Genomic DNA, 15,560 nt, shown 5'->3' with positions numbered 1-15,560 from the left:
GTCGGTTGCTCGGGCACAAGAAGCGCGCGGTGGACACCGAGCGGACAGGTAAGCAGCATCGGAGAAAACTTATCCAATGATGGCGAATACATGATCCACATATCGGATCGAAAGTCACCGACAACGGTCGTTGAAAGAGAGACAGGGACGGGGACCGGCGAGGGGAGGGGGGGGGCGGGAACACGATGAAAAATAAAGAAGTTATGAGAAGGCAACAACAGTAGGTAGTACGCGCTCTAACCTTTATGCAAATAAAGCGTTCTCGCGGCCGATAGAGACTCGAGCTTACGGATCGTAATGCCGTTCCGTGGCCCGTGACAAGATCTTTTATCGCGATTAAACGCACGAGTCGCAACACGCCACCTCTCCTGTACCGTCGCGATAACAGCCACTGGTTTCTTCGAGGGACAGTAAAACCAGAAAAGCTACGACAGGCCATACAGGCTGAGTAGGACAACGAAAGAGTCGGCTGCGAGCGAGCAAGGTGGATCGAGAGAGGAAAGGAAGAGAGGCTGGGAAGCCGGGGCTACGAGACGTTGGACCACTATCAATCTCGCCACGACATTCTCGCGGAGGACGCGTGAGGAATCGAGCCGGGGCCAAGGGGAGGCGCACTGGGGCGGAGGGCCGCCGGGAAGACCCGGCGTAATACGACCAAAGTTTAATTACCACATTACTTTAGTACGCTTTATCTATCCCGTCCCGTCCGCTCCCATCCTTCTCCCACCGAATCCATCAGCAGTCAGGACGGCTGATTGCGAAATACACGGGATCGTGTAGAAGCAAATAGCCTCTTCTCGAAATTCTATACACTATTTTCCTTCAACTTCATCCTCCCGGCTCAATCATCCCACCACACCGTACACCGCCGCGCCGCCTTGACGCGTTCGTGATCGCAGACTCTACGTGCACGCCAAGGTAACCGCTTCTTTCCTCTGTCCCTATCGTTCGCCACTGTTCCATCTAATGGCCGGTCCGGCTTTATTTCGTTCCAGCCAATCCCCTCCTAAGTGTCTCTCTCTAACAGTATCCGTGAACGTGTAGTATCTATAGATGGTAGTGGGTAGCCACTTAGAGGCGCGGAGCGTAACCACGCATAAACCAGTTTCCTGGTTATCCGACTCCTCACATTTTCCTGGTCGACGCACAGCGCAGCGCGTCGAACCCGCACGGAACGTACCATTAACGGAGGCTCCGCTCGATTCCGCTCCGCGATCGCCGATCACCGGCAGCAGCAGCCTGGAAACCGGTGCTGCCGATGCCGATGCCGATGCCAATGCCTCTCTCAGCGCTCCTCAAAGACCTCTATCGGTTTAAAACGACCGCTTCTAAATCGTTGCGATATGGAGCAATAATGCTGTACATTCATTTGATCGCATTACATCTATGTGTAATATCAATGACGTTCAGAATAAGTGATCGTATCACTTTTAATACTGTGACTGATACGTGACGTTCGCTTTTAGGTATTCGTATGAGATGCCTTTGTAAACGAAAACCAAACCCATTATTCATAAATTTTGAAAGTATTGAAAAATACATAAAACACGTTCCAATCCAGTAGGACGTGAATTTTGAAAAATCCACAAATTGATCTTAAAGTGCATGATTCTATATCTTTTCTTTCGTTCTTACGATCATTCTTGTCTGTACTTTTTGCAAATTCTGAGATTTCTTACGCACAAGATAGACAACTATTATCATACGCTCGCAATTAACGCTGTAAAACAGTTAGCTTTCTTAATTTTAATCCCGCGAATTTGAATTACGATTCGAGTTTGTAGGTTGCCGATCCGGTTGGTGACGGATCTGCATAAAAATTCCGGAACGCGTAATTTCGGCGAGTGCGCGCATAGTAAGATAGCCGCGGTAATGCGTCATATTTTTCGAGGACAACGCCGGGACGGGAGTTAAATTGACCTTAAGACCCCGGTGATCGTGAAAGGAGGACGAATTCGCCGAGAGAACAAGTGACCGGGCCGGCCGGTGGAACGAGAATAAAAGTTTCCGAAGGGATCGGCAAAGAAGTCACGAGTAACTTTGTTTCCCGACGTCGTAGACGACAGGATCGGATGATAACGTTTAGCAATTTAAGTCGTCTCCCGCCGCGTAACGGAGAGAGAGCTACGCCACGAGAATCCTTCTCCGTTTCGCGCGATAAAGTGGTACGAATTAAATCAGCATGGAAAGACTTTCTTTACGACGCGAGCAACGTCTATAAATTTCGCGAGATCAGAGGAGGAGAGAGCGTACATCACGGACAAGGAGCCACGTTCGAGTACACTCTTGTTGTAACCTTCTGCATAACTTTGAGAATCCGCTTGACCGAGAACCAGTATCGAGAACGGCCTTACGCCGTTATGCGATAAGTCGCGTGCCCGTTAAATGTTCGCACCAGTGGATTCGTACGTTTCGTTTGTTCCGCGCTCTCGCATGGGCATCGGAATCACGGTTACGCCGCGCCACACAGCGCAGCGCCATGCCGCCGACCGACAATAAATTACGTCGTACGAGCTAGTAAATTAAAAGCGCGCCTTCGGTTACATAATATAGCAGGTGTTCGAATCATTCTGACAATCCTAATATTAAGATTGGACGGTCTGCACTATTGAAGATTTCATCCATAATTCTGTTAATACGGTATTTATTATCATATAAATGAATTCGAATAAAATGCATTTTGTTTGACGTCAGCTTAAATGCATATTTGATTAATCTGGGTTTATTGGTTTTACGTGAGAGTCGATGACATAGTAAGTTCGAGGCTTTAAAAATCACTGTCGAATCGTAGCCAACAACGGGCCCAGTAGGTGGTCAAGATTTTTAATTGACCCGTTCTAAATCCATTACGGGTATCTAACAGTACAATTCCCATTCTGAACCAGTGTCGTCTATTCGATTCAGTTAGCGGGAAGGCATCGCGGCACATATTGGTCGATACAGTCTGTGTTTTGCGGCCACTAAAATAATCCGATCGTATTAGCGACCAGCACGAATATCAATTGGTCCGCACTTTGTACACCCGTAACCCATTTACATGACCAAGTATTACGGTATCTTATTTACCCTGTTGATATCCGATTGGACCGAAATACGTAAACGTGTAGGTGTAACGTGAGAGAATCTGTTAGTTTTCAAAGAGTTGGAGATTTGCGAGGTGAAATATAACGAAAATCCCGTACACGATATTTACGTGAAGTGTGGTATAAAAGCATTAAATACGAATTAAATTACTGTTTTTGAACAGCTAAGATGATAGCACAAAAAGTCTGGGTTTTGTATAGGAAGTTAACGCAACTCACTTTCAATAATATTTGTAATTTCGTAACATTTACATCATTATCGTGTAAGTAAGCTTTCAACTCGTTATACGAGTTTAAACTCTCGTCAAACGAGTTTATCCAATAATATGAATAAGTGAAATACGATACAAATATGTATGTAAATCATGACGCTCGATACTATTTTGTTATATCTGATAACGTTCTTCTCGATATAGCAACACAGAGGGTATAATTAGACTGCGAATGCTTATGCAAATTCGCAAGTTTTATAAATGTCGCTAACAAAAGTAAAACAGGCTCGTTTCAGGTTACTCACATTGAAAACATTATTGTTAATCCTTTAATGCAAATCACTTGTAAATGACTGGAGATGTGAGAAGATGATTTATTAAAAATTGTATGTTACCCGGAGAGCAAGATGTTATTTTCGTTTAATTAAAAAATAAAAATAGAATTTGAGATTTTTATACCTCGTTATTTTTTAGATGAATATTATAAAAGACAGTAATTTCGTTGCTTGACAATTTGTTTTTCTTTCACGTGCTTTTAACATACTGGCAGCTAAGATGCAATTATACTAATTTTATACTGATATCAATTGAGATAAGAAATAAGAAAGACTCGAGCGAAAGATAATGATTAAGAAGCAATCTGAGTGCAGCATGCGTGGCCGTATGCAATCGGAACTGATTTAGAGGACACCGAACGAACATGACACGGCCAGGGGGCCATTGGGTCGATCGGTAGTCAAGGGCGGTCGAACCGCGGCCGCTCGTAAATCGAGGAGGACGACTGCGACGACAAAACGGCCGTTTCCTCGGCGAAATTCCGCGGCGGAAGATTACCGATTGCGATTGAACCCGATGAGACATCCAGGCACCGTTATTCCAGCATGGTGACGCGATGGTATAGGCACCTGGTACGAGTGCCACGTCTCTCTTTCTCTTGTTCTTCGCTCTTTCTCTTCCCTTTCTTTCTCACCGGCGCTGCTTCAGTGCGATGCTCGTTTCGCTTCTTCTTCTTCTTCCTCCACGTCGAACAGCCTCTACCTAAGCACCGCGTGAATCGACCGACTATATGTTCAGAGGGACACCGACGCCCGCTTAGGTCGCACTGTTCACACGTGCACCCGATTTTGCTCTCTTTGGGATCCGCAGCTTTTCCTGTTCCCCTCCATTCTTCTCCCATCCTCCCCAACTGCCCCCCCCTCCTCCTCCCCGGTCTCGCACATTCCTCGCCCGCTCTATTCTATATGCGTACAACCTTGGCTAGATAATTATCATTTATTCGGCACGCAACATTTACTCGAAATTCTGGGTTAACCATCAGTTAATGACAGTTCCTGATCCTGATGGATCTCGGTTCCATTTCATTTATTTCCTGCGAAACGTCTCCACTTTTCATACACACGCGAATCCATCGTATACTCAGCCGCGCTATGCGCGTACGTATTTCGACACGTAATCAAACATCAGGCGACTTAATTGTTTTTCCCGTTACCTGTTAGTCCGCTCATATCATACACGTATCTTTTTACCTCTTTCGTTATAGTTTTTATATCTGGGCTACTGACACATGTGTTTCAAATCTACGTCCGCATGTCTCGGCTCGACACACTTGCGTCAATCATTCGTCGAGCAATTTCAATAACCTTGCAATTTCTAACGTTGCGTACAAAATGGAAAATTGAAAATGAAATTCTGATCTAATTTCAATCATCCGGCAGATTCTCACAAGTATGCTTGTGTCACCTTCCTGCCCGTTACATGAAATTTCAATACGAATGTTTATTAATATTGTTCATTGTGCAAAAATGAGGACAGTATCTGTACGAGCGTGTGAGTCACCAAATTTTGGTTCATTGATCGGAGCAGCGATCGGTGGAGCCTCGAACGCGTTTCAGGATCGAGTCGAACGACCGCTCGAATGTGGAATTCGTGGGTGCCCCGAGGCTACGGTTACGTCAAGTGTCGGTGGGACCCAAAAACCGTTGCTCTCGACTAAGAATAGAATTTCACCCGATCGGTTGGAAATACGTGAACGAAATCCAGGTCTATCGGTACCCGTCGACCGGCGAACAGGGCAAGGGGAGTCGGCGCGGGCGGGGGTAGGTAGGTGGCAGAGCGTGCTCCCGATAGGAATACGAGGAAGTAGCGGAATGGGGGAAGAATTCGGGCGGAGGCGATGGACAAGGGGACAAGACAGGAGACGAGGAACGCGTGACGGGGAACGGGGGAGGGGAAGGGGGAGGACGGGGAGAGGGTAGAGAAAGAGGTTGGCTTGTTTTCAATGGTGTCGTAGCTGCGATCGAATTGTGCGTACCGTTTCTGTCCTCCTTAACCGGCAGCAGTCCCAGTGCTCCCTCCCCCTTCTCTCCGGTTCGGTCGAGGAAGAGTCGTGCGCCGCGGCCTCAGCCAGGTGTACCCAGTGCCTAAGAGCCAGCCGGTCGACGTCGTTATACCCTGCAGCGCGGTGTTCGCGAGGTCCGGTCCGGTATTAACATTGCAAATCGTCGTCGATCTCACGAAGTGCTGCGACAAACCGGTGGTGCACGCGCGACGAATTCAACTGGCCCATCGGACGGAAGGTGCTTCGTTGCGTCGTCGCGTCGCGTTACGTTTCGTCGCGTTGCGTTACGTTTGTGACCGCCGTTCTTCGTTCTGTGTGATAACCGGTGCGACCTTCGAAACTTCGGTTCCTCGATCGTCCCCTCAGTGATAAATCCAGATTTGTGGAAGAAGAAAGAGACAAAGGGAATCGACGGTCCTGTCGAAAATCGTTATCGATAATCTCGAGAGGTACGTTCGGAGCCGCACAGGCAAGTGTGTCGGTGTAATTATTTTAACGCGGAAACAAAACAGGACCCTTGTGTGCTCGCGCGCTCCGGGACCCTTGACCAGCCACCGCAATTCCGTCCACCGCTGTTCTATTGCCGTCAGAATTTGCGCAAACTCAGACCTTTTTTCGTTCGTACCAATTGAACTGCGCCCGCGCGCTCGCTTGCACTTATACGTTACACGCGTTCGCTCGACGATCTCGAAACCGGACCCGATTGTTATTTAGTTTCCCCGCGATGGAAAAACAGCGCTATGGGAACAGAGGTGATGCGGAAACACTGTTATTTGCGTAGCTTTTTTAGCCCCCGGCCGGAGTTACGCGTTTTGATAGAAACCGGGAATAACCTAGCTCAGTCGATGCAATGCAAACATTGCTGTAGAAATAATTTCTTTCCGTTTTAATATAGAAATACGTACGTTGAACTTTATATAAAAATACGTACATGTTACGTGTTATACAAACACGTACATACTTCGTGTTATAAAGTAATTGAGAAATATTGTTGATGGTTAACGAATAGATTAATTTAAATTTGAAAAGCTTGTGAAAGAACTTTTTAATATACGATAGTACACACGTAAAAAATATACAGTGGAACAATTCTCAATCTAATATTTTTAAAAATCTGCAATTTTGTACAAATCGTTAAAAGTAAAGAATTTTGAAGGAAAATTCAGTAGTTACTAAGTTTATTTTGTTATAAAAACTGTGTTTGTGAAAATGATTTGAAATGTTTTAATAAATGAAATTGGACTTTAAATTCAAATTTAATAAACTCAAGAGGTTTTCAATTTTACTTCTGTAGGAGATTAAACGTTTTTTAATATCAAATAAACGTAAAGTCGTCAATCTTTAACTATTGCAGTGCATTTATATCACATATTACGAAGCACAAGTCATAAATTTTTGAGAAATAATTCTTACTGAATTATAAATTAAAAGTGAATAAAACAGAACTGTCGTATTGCATAAAAAGTTGGTAAAAATATAATAAAAAGTATTAAAGATAAGGAAAGCATCTAATTAATCAAATAATTAATTAATCAACTAAAAATTTTATTCTCCCATAATTTCAAGTTCGTTGAAAAGAGAATTTCAATTCACACGATTTTAATATTCATACTCTCGATCGAATCAATTCGACCGGCTCGGAGTAACAGTGAGGCATTTTCTGTTTGCAGTTGAAGAGCGAGAAACAGGTGGAGAACGGCACGATGACAAGACTCATCACGGCGTTACTGCTGCTGCAGGCTATCGCGAGGTTCGGTCGCGTGGCAGCCGCGGATTCCACGCATGCGACCGAGCAGCAACCGGCCCCTTCCGCGGTGCCGTCTGGATTTTCTGGGCCAGATTACACGGGCCCGTCCGCCGGTTCCGACGAGTGCGACCCAGAAATGGTCGGCTTCGAGCTGGTGACGGGCTACGTGTACACCGCGCCCACGAACATGCTCGAGTCCATACCAGGCACGCTGATGCTCACCGATTGCCTGGAGACCTGTCAGGCGAACGACTCCTGCCAGGCGGTCAACTACGAGACGGGCCTATGCGTTCTGTTCAGCTCGAACGCCGACAGTAACCCAGGTAAGATTGAATCGTTACTCATGATCGAATTCGCGCAAAGATCAAACGCCACCAATATACCACCGTATATAAGTTTTAGAATTCATTCTAAAACCTTAACGATCGAAAGAGATTTCATGAGAATTTCAATGAGCAGAAATTCAAATCTATAGCACTATTCATAATTATATGATTCAAAATAATTGCGGATTAATTATGAAATGTTTGTCACGAATTTGTTGAATAATTATTAATAAGGCTTATATAAGCGGGCTGGATATATTGGAAGGATCGAAACAGCAGAGCATCAGTGATGCGACGTGGTGTCGAACGGTGCCACGTACGTATACATAAATGTATACTCTTCGCCAAATATGGGAATTCCTTGAAACGCACCGCTGAATGATTAAACGCCAGTGGATAAAATAGACGTGTGTGTCGTTTCGTCTCCGGGCACCGAGGCTGCTTTTATGCAGCACGTGAATTGCCTCGCTAAAGGGGTAACGGGTTCGATACGATATTCGGACGGTAGACAGCTGTTTGCCCGTTCGGTCGCGATGAAAGTACGCGTCGAGGAGGTCGGAACAGATTCAGGTCAACGTGGAATGCAGCCGCTGTTGAATCGCTGGTAATCGAACTTCTTCCGTTTGCCTTCAATTTCCGCGAGGGTTTAGCATTATTTCATTTCCTGTTACTGTTTCCAATTGAAAATGCTAAGGATACCGAGTGCAATCTAATCAGGATAGAAGACTGAGAGAAATATATACTTGCAATCAGTTTGTGAAATATTCAAACAACTGATGGAACTGCGGAAATAATTAAATATTTGAAAAACTGGTTGTAGAAGAAAAATTAATATAAAAGGTCAATTCATTTGAGACAATGCTGTTCAATACAGCATTTGGATTGAATATTCTCAGCAACGAAGATTGGAGAACGGAAAGAAGGAAACAATTCGTGTTGGAATGCTTAGCGAAATCCGTGTTTTAACCGTGTTACACGTTTGATAGAATTTTCCGTTTCGTATTTTATTCGTCGGACGTAGTGTAGGTGTACATACGTACACTCGATCGTTATTAATCGACCATTTCGCGGATTAAACGTCGAGGCGTAACGTAATCCATGTTTGCCGATAGAATCGCAATATCCCCGCGTATACTGATTTTGTACTCGGTGAAAAATGCTCGATTTTCAAAACTTCGGTTAACATTCGAAAACAACTCGTTTTCTAAAATGCTTTGACGCCTACCATATTCTATCTCGCCTGTTCCATCAATATTCCATAATACAGCGGCTTCATTTCGAGGAAAAGAGTACTTTAAAAGTGGCTCACTCATAAACGTGCATTTGCATACATATAAAAAAATGATGTGCAATATTAAAATAGAGTGAAAATCGATGTTGTGTTCCTGATTGAGCAAATGTTTATACATAACGAGATTGAGCGATAATTTGGTTGAAATTCGGCAGTTTTTTATTCGACTAGAGGAGCAGTACTGGCTTGACGTATTGCCGACGACGAATAATACACTTCTGTTTGAAGAGGTTGATTGAGCCACGTCGATTCGAAATGGCACCTTACGTGCTATCCGCCCTCGATTCGCCTTGATCTTATTTAAATTCTTGCAAAGCACGAAGCGACGTTCGCACTCCGCGGTACAGTTGATTTTTCTACAAAAGGTTCGAGCGAAATATCGAGAGCCGGTCGAAGGAGATTTGTCAAGTACTCCTCGACCTACTACCGCGCTTCGACGCGACGAATCGAAGACAGTTTTAAGCCATTTCAGTGGAAACCGTTGTCCGTATTACGTGTTAAAGTTTCACTCTGTAGTCGCTCATTTTTACCCTCGTTCCCTACCTTCGTCTACGACTCTTTTACATACAGAAAACTGACAACGCGAAATTCTACGCTTTGTGATGCGAACACGAAAATGAATTCGTTTGAGATATTTCACAAAATGAAGAATATTATATTTCGTGTGCGACAGTCTTAATGAAATAATTAAACAATTCATTACTGCTAACGATTGCTTTTGGGAAGCAAGTAGAAAGATCGTTTTGAATATAATTAGTCGAACGAACTCGTGAAACGAACAATTAGATCATCCTCGTCGGGGGTGGCTCAAATTAGCGGAAACTTGTGTGACAACGGATGCGAATGCGAAACAAACTCTAAGTCTTCTTGAATTTGATTAACGAGGATACTAACAGTATTTGAAACTGTAACCGTGGCGGCTAGTTTGATCTGCAACAGTTCCGGACGTTTATTAAAAACCAAATTAACTTACGGCAGTTTCCCATCCACCGAAGTAGCACGGTCGCCGAAGCACACGCTAAGATCTCGAGCAGTATTGATTATATAGAACGTGAGAACTGTAGCTGTGATATCAAATAGGGGGTAATTAAAGAAGAATGTAAACTTGCTTACTTTGCCGCATCTGATGAATTCTCTCGATCTGATAAACCAGACCTTCCTTTAAATTTTTCTTAAGAAACAGTAAATTTGATAAGAGCTATGAAATAAGTTGAACGCGTCCCTCGAGGGGAAAACTTTTTACACCGATGACTTGTAGATGTGACAAAAAAATATGTTGAGATAGAAAGAATCGTGTTCGCGTTTCAATAACAGGACATCGCCGGCGACTGTTGTTCTGGGTGTGTTTTCATCGAATGTTATAGACAAAAGAGAAACAAAATTGACGGAACAATACGGTGCAACGATCACATGCATTGTCATGCGGTTTCATCGCGCCGGTTCCTTCATGAATAATGGATACCTGTTATAAGTAAGTGTAATGAGAAATGCACTAATTGAATCTTCCGGGGTGTAATTAATATAAACTATGCATCCGTGGTCGGCCGCCTGTAAGCATTAATTAAATAGTAAATGAGTGTCGGTTGTAGCAACAGAAAACCGGTGTTATTCCGCTAGGAACTCCTTCCACAGTGATCGCGTTTGCGCGCGTAAAATGCCGAAGCACAGGGCAAAAAGTGTATCATAAAATTTTGCAACTCGTAATTAATTTCATTTTCATTTTCATTTTCCCTCGTTCGTTTTAATTGTTCCTGGAATAATAAGAAATTGGAAGCTAGTTCAGGGTCTCCTTGAATCAGGCGAGTTCTTGCCTGATCGAAACTAAACAGTTGAAAACCATTAGCTCAGATTGCTTCAGTCGCCACTTTTTGTTGATTAATAACATTTTTTAATAATACTTTATTACGTACGTATAATAGTAAGAAAACATTTGAAACGGATGCAATTAACCTAACCCTGATAATTGTTAAGGAACTTTAGATAAACTGCTGTACGTACGTCGTTTCATCCATCATTGGGGAATAACGAGCAACAAAGTTCTTCCGCGTGTCCTGAAATTTCAAATATCGCCGCGGGAAGTTACTCGGTCCCAATACAAACGCGAGAGTTCAGAATTGAATTTGAACAATCGCTGAAAGAGGAACACTTTTACAACAATGAAAACCAATTTCCGTGGTCCGTGTCGCGCGAATTCTCTTCCTTGCTACCGCTACTACATGCTCGGCGATTCAATATTTCGTAAGGTGCGGAATTATTCAAGAAGCTGCGTTCGTTTCGTTCAAATACATACATACATATATGCCGGGCGAAATAAACGCGTGGATCGCGTCCGCGAAAACATCCGCGAAAATATATGTAGAGAGGTCGAACAAAGAACTCGCTCATTTTATTCATTGGCAATCAGTTTCCACGTATACGGGAATGCGAGGGACTGAATTGATCTCAACGAGGATAATAAATAATACCTTAGGATCGTCTATTTAATAATTGCGACAGTTTTTTTAGTCAAGAAGATCTGAAAAATATTTCCTGCCAACACATCTTCATATTTCCGTTTCGAGAGAACTAATTACAGTTTGCCAGATGATTAAAATAGAAATATTCAACCTAACTAAATGGACTGCATAGCTTAATCTAGCAATTCCCGACTAACAAAGCGCAGGGACAGATATTTTGCAATCGATGTTGCGAGCACGAGATCGATAATCAATTATACAACGAGACTGGAAACTAGCCAAGGGTCTCCATTACGTTCCATAATTAACGGGGAAGAAAAAAAGAGGAGACCTAGGGAACGTATCATCGACATTACGCGTTTTTTGTCGGGGCGTCGGTATCAGAAAAATTGAAACGCGAGGCACGCACATAATGATGATGACCGGACTGGAAAAAAAAGGCCGATGAGGCGGAGTGAGATTACAACGTTGCGACTAGGGGTAAAGTGAAATGGGAATAGAGTCGGAGCAATAAACATACGGAAGATTCGAGGTACGTAAGGTATGTACCTTGCGCATTGCCGATCGTTTACCGTAAACTCGACGGGTTCTCGAGTCGACGTATCGGTGTGTGTGAGCACGCTGCTTGTGACAGTTTGACGTCTACAAAGCATCCTTTTGCTCCTCTTCACCATATCTTTCCTTTCCGCCAATTTCCTCCTCTACTGTCTCTGTCGCTCGTTTCCCTCCTTTTCATCCGCCCCCCCCCCCCCGCTCTTCCCCCTTTCCGACCTCGGTGGGCTCGACTGATGGTCGATGAAAATCGGACGCGTATACGACTTTAAAAGCTAATTGCGTCACTTTGAGCGAGCACCGTAAAATCGGTCGCGTCAAGCGTGCTTGCTCCCGTGGTATTTTCGAGGAGGAAAAAATGTATAAGCAGCGAAACGGGAGGAGGAAAGTAAAAAAGGAAGAGTACGACAAAACAAGAAGAAGGAGCAGTGGAGCGTTTGAGGATCGGCTAATCGGGCAGCGCAACGTGGCCGTGGCCTCCTCGGCTCAGCGCCGAGGATGCGACCGACGTGGTTACGCTTTGATGACTTCCTGACACGAGCTTCCTGTAACAATGATCCCGCAAGTAAAATGTCCCTTACCGATCTGGTTCTTACCACTGATGCGACACGACAAATCGAGTTTTGTTAACGCTTCGCGGTCGTTGCTTTTATCCTTGACGAGTACGTGATGGAATTATGGCCGAGACAAGATGACGGGCTGAGAGTCATAGTGGTCTGCGTCTACTCCAGGTTTTGTGTCTGACATCGAAGCAATCCTCGTTCACCGTTCCCGTCAATTTGACTCGAAGCCGAAATCTTGTATGAAACAACTTTTCAGACAAATATCTGGTTCCTTGAATTATTATGATTCTCTATTAACAATTTCGTTTGGCAGTAAAAGATTAAACATTTCCCATGTAATTTAAGTAAAAAATAATTGTGAAAGGTCTCAGTAAGAGTCTCGCAACAATTCCAGCAACGTTTAAATAGCGTCAGGTCTAAAGTTGTAAGCATTATTCATACTCGTGATAGAACGTAGGCAAGATTTATCTACGACGATAAGAAACGGCGGTTCCATCGTGGACGGAAATTCCAAGCAGAGTTTCGCCGGGATGGCAGCCTCCAGTTCGTCAGTGGATAGGTTTTGCACGTTATTTGTTTCTCGTAAAACGGGACCAGCGGTAGGTTCGCAGGCCCCGTGTACCCAACTCGTGGCTCATGATCGACGATGGGACAATGACGACACAGCGTCCCGCGTCACGATCACGAAATTTCTGTTCCTTGGGCCCCGTTACTCGATGATAGGATCGTCTTACGAGCGAGCGACCTAACTCCCGCGCCGTCCGCTTCCCATTTCGCCTCCCTCATTCGTCTACGAGCCGTCTTCCCCGTTCGCCACTATTCTCAAAGGACCACTTACGAGCGGATACTAGTATTGAGCACCGCGGTAATTAGTCTCCGTATAATGTATTCCAAGTAGCACGTGACCAGGCCAACCAAATGACCCTTTCCTCCCGTCCCCCTCCTTCTTTCACTCGCTTCGTTACCTTTTATTTCGCTACCTCGCTTTAAAGTGGCTTCCTGATGGATTTATTTGCAAAATTAGTCTTCCTCTCCTAGAAACGACGTGCCCAGCCGCATACTTATAGATCTTATTTAAATAACCTGCTTCTATTTTTTTCTTATTCTCGTCTCGTGGCAAATATATTTTGTCGTACACTTTTGACAATTACTATTATACAGACAAAAAACAATGTTGATATAATTATTAATTCAGCACACTGTAATCATTCCTTGATTACTTTTACATCGTACGTAATTATAATATATACTTAACGATCATACTCGAATTTTTATTAACTTCAAATGGATTCAGAATGATAGTAACTGATTGCGGCCGTCGGAAACCTGATAACAAACACAATCAGAATCTTCTTTACGTCGTGGTATTTCGTATTCCATATCAGGGCAACTGACCCTACTACCATACAATGGCAGCCATAGTACCATAAATGCGATGTGCGCATAGCGGAATTTCTTCCAAGTATCCTCAAAGGGAGACACGGCTATGCAGTCACGGATACATCATCAATGCGTTTCCATGCCACTTTAGCCGGAGCTCTAGCCTCGCGGATCTCGTGCAATCAGTATTCAGAATTCCACCGTTTTCTTCGTGGCTGATTCTTTTCAACGGGGCGTGCAACCCCGACAAAAGAGACAAAGAGCAGAGCTCTGTGCAATCTTCCGCAGCACAGTGGCTCGGATACCTAACGTATGTGTACGTCTGTACAGCGATAGTCAAAAGTGAGGATACATCTTAACCATAGAATTTAGTTCACTTTGCATGTAGGCAGCAACAGTGATTGATCACATGTTTCGTACACTGACTGTCTTAATCGAGGATTCTTCATTCTTCCTATAGAATTCTAACTCATTTAATTAAATTAATAGTGAACTAACGATTAATGTATATTTCCTGGAGAGGAGCAGTAATAAATCAGAGATTTTCCTAAAAAATTCTAGAATTGAATTTGGAATTGCAATCTTTCTAACGCGTATACTGACTTTTGATTGTTGCTGTATATCCGAGGCGCTTGAGTTTGCAAAAGTGAGTCATTTTTCACTCTTATCGTCCGGCCTTTATTTAAACGCGAATAGAGAACGAGAGAGAGACTCTTTATGTATGTATGTATCTACAGAGAAGCTTGCGCACGTGAGTGCTATTTTAGGCCAGCACCTTCCTGGTGGAGGAAACCGTGACGGTATCGTCGGAACTTCGTATAACGATTTAGGTGGATAAGTGGGCCCGAAGAAGACAGGCTTGGTCCCATCCAGTAAAAGTTTCTCGCGCGTTTTGATGGAAGCCGCTCTTCCCATCCTGATAGCAAGTTAGCGGCGCTCCTGGCGTCCGAGAGATTTAAAGTTTGTAACCCACGCTTTGGAAATTGCGCGAAAATTTCGCGTCGATCTCGAGGAAAAGGAGGCGAGAAGAAGAGTGAACCCGGGAAATATCGTCCATTAAATAGCCAGAATACGTCGGATACATGAAACTTCGTTAAAACAGTGTTACGTGCATATAATTTGGCGAACGACTGAAACGGTTTTAATTTACCGGATATCCTTGACCGGTTTAATTCCTGACGGTAATTTGGAAAATTGAAAGCAACGGTTTCAATCTCCGACACGGCGAACTAGTGACCGCATACCTACATAAAATATTCCGCGAGTTCGACTTGGCTCGGTTTCAGATTTGAACATCACCGACCGCGGAGCGTATGCACGCGCCACCGTTAAACTCTAACTCTAACTGCTGATCAAAGAGGATTATAAGTTTAAGCCCGGGTTTCACGGCGATCTTTGTCGATCGCGTGCGCGACCCGATAAAATTTCGAGGCTATTACTCGTAAGACGGGACCGACCGCGAGTAAATTTTAATTCACGGAGATTAAACTATTAAATCGATTCTAAGGGTATCTCGTTACGCGCGGCGGGAACACTTATTTGCCTAACCGTATTTCACGTTTATCTAATCAGCCAGCTATCCGGGTCAGTTGATCACGGATGCTTTCAGCTA

General features: G+C 44.0%; 2 protein-coding genes across 3 annotated transcripts in view; one reads left to right on the top strand and one right to left on the bottom strand.

The window, feature by feature from the left end:
- Nucleotides 1-15,560, bottom strand: part of Atg16 (Autophagy-related 16) — a 417,335-nt gene that overhangs the window by 159,267 nt on the left and 242,508 nt on the right. The gene's annotated exons all lie outside the window — the stretch shown is intronic.
- Nucleotides 1-15,560, top strand: part of neo (ZP and PAN domain-containing protein neyo) — a 188,331-nt gene that overhangs the window by 110,110 nt on the left and 62,661 nt on the right. The window contains exon 4 of the mRNA XM_018025810.2: nt 7,304-7,703. Coding sequence (XP_017881299.1) covers nt 7,337-7,703 — 367 coding nt within the window. The 5' untranslated portion in view covers nt 7,304-7,336. The remainder of the gene's footprint in view (nt 1-7,303; nt 7,704-15,560) is intronic.

Source organism: Ceratina calcarata, unplaced genomic scaffold (assembly GCF_001652005.2).
Source record: "Ceratina calcarata isolate Rehan_Ccalc_2016 unplaced genomic scaffold, ASM165200v1 scaffold368.2, whole genome shotgun sequence".
NCBI classification, from domain to species: Eukaryota; Metazoa; Arthropoda; class Insecta; order Hymenoptera; family Apidae; genus Ceratina; species Ceratina calcarata.
The sequence above is the reverse complement of the archived record's forward strand: the minus strand, read 5'-3'. Positions and strand labels throughout refer to the sequence as shown.